Below are 7,617 nucleotides of genomic sequence, written 5' to 3' on the forward strand. Positions count from 1 at the left end.
AAGTTCCATCCTGCGTCTCTGAACACTCAGTCCCTCCCTCTCCTCCTCCCACATCTCACAGAGATGCAATCTACACCAATCCGGCCTCTCTTTCCACTCTTTTTTTTTTTTTTTTTATAGACATTTTTGCACCCCTTAAAATAAATAAATAAATAAGACAAATCTAATTCATGTCCCACTTTTAGTGTCCTCGGGAATCAGGTGACTTCACGCCAAGCGCGATTAAATATTACAGCAGTTTTGTTTTTTTTCCTGTCACTATGTAGTTACTGTACACACGCTCACAACATCTGGGTGTGGGAGTGGAGACGAGTGAGCGTCACTTCATGCAGCTGGGCGGGCGGACGGACGGACGGACGGGGGTGGGGTGGGTGGATGTTGCTCATCTGGTTTGCATGTGGACCAAGACTCACAGGGCAACAGGGGACGGGGACGGGGAGGACCCAAGAAGTTCACTGTCAGTCATGGATGATGGTGAAAATGCATCAAAACTGTAATTTTCTTTTGTAATTTTAGTATTTTTTTCTCTATAAATATCAGAATGCCATTTAAGTGGTTGTCAGTGCGCCCTCCAGTGGATAAAATTGGCAACAACAGTTCATTTGGATTTCCTTTTTGTGGAGTTTGTGTTATGTTCTGGGTTTGGATCCCAGAAACGAAGACACCAATAAGAGTTTTAACACTTTATTCGCATAACAAATCTTGTCTGTTCAGAACGCACTCACGATCAGACCAGAAACAATGAGAAGGCATCATGGATCCAGAGGCATGGACCTAACTTGAGCAGAGGAGCAGATGGACAGAGGAATAAATCGGCACCAACTTATATAGTCAGCGAATGGATCTGATTGGCTGCGGCCAGACATATGGGTAACCCTGATAGGTCGCTGAAACAGGACTGACATGGCTTTCTCTGATTGGCTTCTGACCAGATAAAGAAATTAAAGATTCCCGACATCACATAGCTTCTAACTTCACGTAGCTTCTGACCAGTTGAAACTAGTTGCTGGTTACGTGCTGATTGCATCAGTTCAAATCATACACTAGCCACTAACAAAACACAGTCATGACAGTTTGTATATTTTCTCTGTACCTTTTCTTTATTTCTGACTCAGAGGGATCCATATCAGTTTAAAAAACGTAAAAGAAACTTCTGTACTTCAGAACAACAGGTCAGCATGTTGGTCTAGTGGTGGACATAGCTGCCTCACAGTGAATGGGATCTGGGTTTGAATCTCTCCGAGTCTTGCAAGCGCACGGAGAACATTCGAACAGAAAAACAAACGCCAAGAGATTCGAACCCAGATTCGCTCAGCTGTGAGGCAGACATATAACCACTAGTGCACCATGCTGCCCTGATGAGCAGTGTATAATGGTAAAATGTAAACTTCTAGGTTATCTTTTAGGAGTTCTAAATCCACTCCTTGTTGTGATTTGTGTTTAATGAACCTCCCCTTATCAGTGAGTTTCAGTTGAGCAAACTATTTTAACTTCTCCCTTAAAAACACATGACATGAAATATTTTTGCGGCAGGAATTCCTGGGAGGGTGTGGCGATTTTGCGGCCGAGTGATGGGACCAAAACAGGCTGCAGCTTTCCATCCCCGCTCTTGTCTTTCTCTCTTTTGTCCCTCTCTGTCTGCAAAGGATCGACGCATCTGTTTTCCGTCCGTCCGCAGGGGGGTCGTTTAAGACCAGGCGTTGACGTCATCGGTGACACCCTGGAAACTCAACAACGCCTCTTTCAGGTTGTTATCAAAACAGCACGATTGAGTAAGAATTAATTGGGGGGGAAAAGTCTATTTTTCATTAAATCATGATGTGTTTAGTTTGCAGTCTTATTCTCAGTATAGGACATTCAGTTCTGAACCAAAACCTAACCCTCCCTCCTCCTAAAAAGAAAAGAAAATTACGCCTGAGTTTCACACAGTCGTCCCCACCTCGATCCAAAAGATTTTCTCAGTGTGGATCATTTTAATCCGCGGACATAATGTCATGTACAACTACAATCTCCCAAGTCCAGACTTGCCAAAACACACTGAGGGTGAACAACACGCGTGACATCATTGTTGTCATGGAAACCGGATGACAGGACTTTCAAATATTGTGGATACTTGAAGAAAATGTTGAAAAACTGTGAGTAGATTGTGGTTCAAGTGAACTCATTGTTTGTGCAATTGACTTCAGCCACAAGAGGGCGCCAAAGTAATACTAGGTGAATTTCTCATCCGTAAACAAAGGATAATTTATAAATATATATATTAGTGTTGTTCCGATACCGATACTGGTATCAGCAGAGGTGCCGATACTGCATTAAAACAGTGGTATCAGTATTGGTCACAACTCACAAGTAACATGCCGATACCATTAATTCCAAAGCTAATATAGGATTTTGGATGCAGCATCTTGTGTCTTGCTGGTGCATGACATTCACTGATATGTGACATGTTCATTGCATGCCGATCTAAGATATCCTATTGGCCCTTGAATGCTCTGAACCAATGGCAGGACAGCTTTTTCATGTTGAGGAAAAAAAAAAACAACGTAAGTATCGGTATGGTATCGGTATCGGCCGATACTGCAAAGCTGGGTATCGGTATCGTGAGCCAAAAAACGGTATCGGAACAACACTAATTTATGTGTTAAAATCTGCAAAATTCCAGCCAATCATAGACCAATAACAATCCTTCCATACATTTTTTAAAATATTTTTGTCCTCATTGGGTTCATTGGTGAGCAGGAGTATATCTAAGAATACATACTTTGTTTGAGAGTCCAGGCAAGGTACACAATCACAGACACTAAAAATACTGACACACAAATGGTGTAACAAAAACAAAAAAAAAAAGAGAAAAAAAAATAGCCTGAAATCTAAAATTTGGTCAGATTTGGACTGATTTGCGGTTTAACTGCTTCTGCGTGTATTTTCATCTTGTGTAGTAGAAGCATGTATAATAATTAGCGTGTCCTGTACTACCCTCTAGTGGAAGCAGTTAGAAAGCAATCTCTAAATGACAAGGCATTAAAAATGGGGTCAGACTACTTTCTGGTATGTATAGGTCCAATATGATAGATTAAAGTGTTCAAAGATGTATTTCAACAATCCACACCTGCTTAGCACGGATACCTACTCCCGTATTTCCACTTGAATCTGCAACTCATCCTTATTACGTTGCCCGAGAGTGGTCGGAGAGCACCGCCTGCCCTCTCCTTTTATTGTAGGGGTCACAAGTTGAGGGGAAATGGATCCTCCCAGAGGGAAGCAGCCACACATGTACATGAAGAGTTATTTAAAGACCGCTCGATAATGAGGAGGCATGGCTGGAATCCTGAAGCCTGAGCGCCATCATCAGTCATCAACATGCACACGCATAAACATCACTTGTGGGGATTATTCATTGTAAAGCTTTGAGAATAGTGCTTATGAAACTTTTTAACGCTGAAAACAAACAAACAAAAAAACGATGTTGTAGCTAGATACACTTTGTTTCATGTGGCAAATGATCCTGTTTGTGTCATTGTTTCAGATCAACCTGCTCTTGTTTCCGGGAAGATGGATCGGCCCTCCCGCTGCGGCTCTTCTTTCTCGCCCAGCCTGTTGTGTTTATTAATACACCTAAACAGATTTGAGGTAGTCATGGTCACACATAGCTGCACTACGACCGAGGAGGGGATCGAGAGGGGGGGGGGTACTCCGGAGCTTTATACCCCCTCCCACACATGATACCCTCTCATTCTGCTTTGTCATTTGAACTGCACCCGGATTCATCCCCAAGCAGAGGAAAGTTGCGAGTTCAATAACAAGTAAGTAGTGCTGATTGATACATTGCAGTTGATTTTGAATGGAGCAGCTGGAAGAAATTTCAACTTTTAACAAACATTAAATGTAAACCATAGCGTCAAAAGTTCTACGAGGTTAAACACGACGGTTGTGCATATAGCTTAGCTGCTCAATGATACTTTTTCTATTCAAAGAAGAGGACCTAACGTTGCCCAGAGTTGGACAATCCAATTTGATAATCACCAGCTCGTCAAGTGTGGTCTTGTGCCACATGTTGGCTGATGCTCAATGGGAATGCATGTTTGAAACGAGCGTCTGACCAACGACAAGCTTTTTCAGCTGTCGTCGGAATAGCCCCAGCTGGAACCCTCCTGTGCCCTGCTCCGCATACCCAGATGATAGACTGAGCTTCATTGCACGTGGATTAGCACATGTGGACAGCTGCATCGGTAACATTTCTTGTTTTTATGCAGTATCACATGCTGCATTTCATTGTATTTCAATTAGCTGCTGTTAGCTCCTCAAGTAGCAACCTGTAGACAGTTCCAAGATGGTCTCCTCCAAAAGTAGCCAATTCCTCCATTTTTGCTGGCAACTGAAAACATTTGGGTCTTGACAAGATATCATTTGTCTAATCGAAAATAGCATTCTTGAAACAAAACAAAAGTAGATATTAGCTACCAAAGTATTTGAACAGAGACTTACAGTAAAACTTACTTTTGAATTATTTTGCTGTCAAACCCATTGACATCATCCCAATGACAAAACTGAGTTAAAAGTAAAAAAGATGTACTGTACTTTAAAAAACGAGTGTGATATTGATTTGTGTTGAGGTCATTTTTCTACCACTAGATGGCATCATTGCATTTGTAAGATGGTGCATTTTTATTTTCATATGAAGAGCACATTTTTAAAATTGTAAAATACTTGACCCCAGTCTCCACAAATAAATGCATTATTATAAAATTTATTACTGCTAAATTGTGACTTGGACGTATCTGCTGCATTGCAACTGGAATTCCCACAGTCCAGGCTTTCCAAGTAAGGGGCAGTCATTAACTCATTCACTGCCTTTGACGGAAAAAGACGTCAAATCATGCAATGCATTTTTTCTGGGCTGGCAGTGAATGTGTTAATACCATGTAAAAAAAAAAAAAATTAGTGGCATTAAACGAACTTTAAATCAACTCAAAATTAACACACTAATTTTGACACCCCTAAAACTGAGTCTCTCATTTCTTTTTCCTTTTCTCAGGAGATGGATCGTGAAGTCGATGCAAACAGCGGTTACAAGTATTAGCGCCTCGTGATGGAGAACGATAACGATCCGTCGTCTGATTTCGAACCCCTCTTCATCCGAGAAGAGAATGGGGATCCCGAGAGCAACTGGTCCACTCTGGCTTTTACAAGGACGCACATGAGTCAGTCTTCTTTAATGGGGCCGTACTTGCAGGAAATGGACGACTTACTCAAGAGCTGCGAGGACCTCGCTGTTATCCCGCTCGAGGCGGGCCCAGAAGAGATGCTTGGTGAAAGAGAAACGTCGCCGTATTTTTCCACAAGTAGCACTGGGAACACTATGGAGACGACAGAAGAGTTCCAAGAACACATGCCAATCACTTCGGCGGGTAGCAAACTGAGCGGCACTATGGTGCGGTACGAAGGTCAACTGATGGGGATGTTGGCCATGCTGGAGAGTTGTATGGAGGAGGCTGGCATCGACTTTGAGGCGAATCAGGATTATGTGCATGTAAACAAAGTCAAGGATCAGACGTTAGAGAGCCTAAGAGTTGGTCACCAGGAGTGTCAAGCCTCTACAGAGGATAGTTTCAATGTTTCCAGGTCTGAATTGGATGTTCACGACCAACAGTTCAAGTACTCCAAGCCATCAATGACAGTCGAGTGTACTTCCGAAATGGATGATGTCAATGCCACAGAATTTCCAACAGAATCCTTGGAGATGGAAATGAGTTTTGGAGTGGACGGATTTGAGACGCTGACGTCTCAGATGGAGGAGTGCATTGCGGAGCTGCAGTGCTTAGAGAGGAAGAGGAAGGACTTGCTAGCGGAGGTGCTGGAGCTGAGGCGGCAGGAAGCCCCGAAAGAAGAAGTAACAGACGCGAACATCTCAAGCAAAGTCAGCGAGTTGATGGCGGTGCTGAGGAAGGAAGAGGAAGACCGGAGAGAGGAACGGAAGAGGGAGGTGCAGCTCCTCAGGTCGGAACTGGCCGAACAGGAGCGGCGCGTGTGGAAGGCGGAAATGCAGAAGCAGGAGTTGCGCGACGAGATGCGCAAGCTAAAGAGGCAGCTGTTCGCCAAGGCCAAGGAAAGTGCGCACATTCAGGCGGCCCTCAACAAGCAGCGTCATGAAATGGATCTCCAGAAGAGAGAGGAGGTAGGAAACAAAAACGTCAGGATATTCTGCTTTCAAGTGACCCAATAGTCGAATAGCCCTAAGATTCTTGACGTATGTCCCCCGATGTCCATTCCCTTTGTTCCAAGAGACCCAAAAGCCGAATAGCTGTAAGATTCTAGACGTATGTCCCCAATGTCCCTTCCCTTCGTTCCAAGTGACCCAAAACCCGAATAGCCCTAAGAGTCTTGACGTATGTCCCCAATGTCCCTTCCCTTTGTTCCAAGAGACCCAAAAGCCGAATAGCCCTAAGAGTCTTGACGTATGTCCCCAATGTCCCTTGCCTTCTTTCCAAGTGACCCAAAAGCCGAATAGCCCTAAGAGTCTTGACATATGTACCCAATGTCCCTTCCTTTGTTCCAAGAGACCCAAAACCCGAATAGCCCTAAGAGTCTTGACATATGTCCCCAATGTCCATTGCCTTCTTTCCAAGTGACCCAAAAGCAGAATAGCCCTAAGATTCTTGACGTATGTCCCCCGATGTCCATTCCCTTTGTTCCAAGAGACCCAAAAGCCGAATAGCTGTAAGATTCTTGACGTATGTCCCCAATGTCCCTTCCCTTCGTTCCAAGTGACCCAAAACCCGAATAGCCCTAAGAGTCTTGACGTATGTCCCCAATGTCCCTTTCCTTCTTTCCAAGTGACCCAAAAGCCGAATAGCCCTAAGAGTCTTGACATATGTCCCCAATGTCCCTTCCCTTCATTCCGTCCTCCAGGAGAACCTACAGACCTTGCTCCTTCAGATGACCGAGGAGGGCTCGCAGCTCAGGTCGGCTCATCAGCAACATCTCCAGGACCTCCGAGCGGAGCTTTGCGTTTGCAGAGCAAGCCAGACCAGCAGCACAACGCAGGAAGAGCAGTCCAAGAGGAACTCCTGCGGGGACATCCAGCAGTACCTGCAAGACAGCCTGAAAGCCCTTGAGGACAGGTACTGGATTTCACTCACCAATTCCCAGTAGACTTATTTCCTCAAGCTCCGATCTTGTCCCTGCAGGTATGAACCTGTTGTGCTGGCCCTTCAGAAGAGGAAAGAGACAACGACTGGCGCTTCTGTAAAAGCTAAAGAGCACACCCGTGAGCTCAAGGCCCAGCTTGGACCCCTGCGGGAGGAGTTGCAAACGCAGGTGCTGCAGAGGGCTCACTTGGAGGAGAAACTCAAACTCGTTCACATACAGAGGAGAGAGGACGCCGGGCAGTACGAGGTGACATGAGATGCTGAGGAACGTGCGCAACAGAGCAGACATTCCAAGTATATTTTCACCATTTCAGGAGAGTATCCGTTGTCTGGAGCGGAGCAGCAGAGAGCTGAAGCTGGAGTTGAGCATACAGAAAAGAAAAAACAAAGAGGCAGCAGAGTTGCGAGACTGCCTTTCCAAACAAGTCCTCCTTTATAGGTGAGATAGATCGTGTTGGATTTTGTATTT

The 7,617-nt window shown here is 44.6% G+C and overlaps 1 protein-coding gene across 1 annotated transcript in view; it reads left to right on the forward strand.

Annotated features, from left to right (window-relative positions):
* sync (syncoilin, intermediate filament protein) overlaps positions 1 to 7,617 on the forward strand; it is a 28,825-nt gene that overhangs the window by 19,664 nt on the left and 1,544 nt on the right. Inside the window, exons 4-10 of the mRNA XM_077507027.1 lie at positions 715 to 1,747; positions 3,527 to 3,803; positions 4,120 to 4,229; positions 5,036 to 6,175; positions 6,910 to 7,121; positions 7,188 to 7,395; positions 7,463 to 7,587. Coding sequence (XP_077363153.1) covers positions 5,090 to 6,175; positions 6,910 to 7,121; positions 7,188 to 7,395; positions 7,463 to 7,587 — 1,631 coding nt within the window. The 5' untranslated portion in view covers positions 715 to 1,747; positions 3,527 to 3,803; positions 4,120 to 4,229; positions 5,036 to 5,089. The remainder of the gene's footprint in view (positions 1 to 714; positions 1,748 to 3,526; positions 3,804 to 4,119; positions 4,230 to 5,035; positions 6,176 to 6,909; positions 7,122 to 7,187; positions 7,396 to 7,462; positions 7,588 to 7,617) is intronic.

The sequence above is a fragment of the Festucalex cinctus genome, chromosome 19 (assembly GCF_051991245.1).
Source record: "Festucalex cinctus isolate MCC-2025b chromosome 19, RoL_Fcin_1.0, whole genome shotgun sequence".
NCBI lineage: Eukaryota > Metazoa > Chordata > Actinopteri > Syngnathiformes > Syngnathidae > Festucalex > Festucalex cinctus.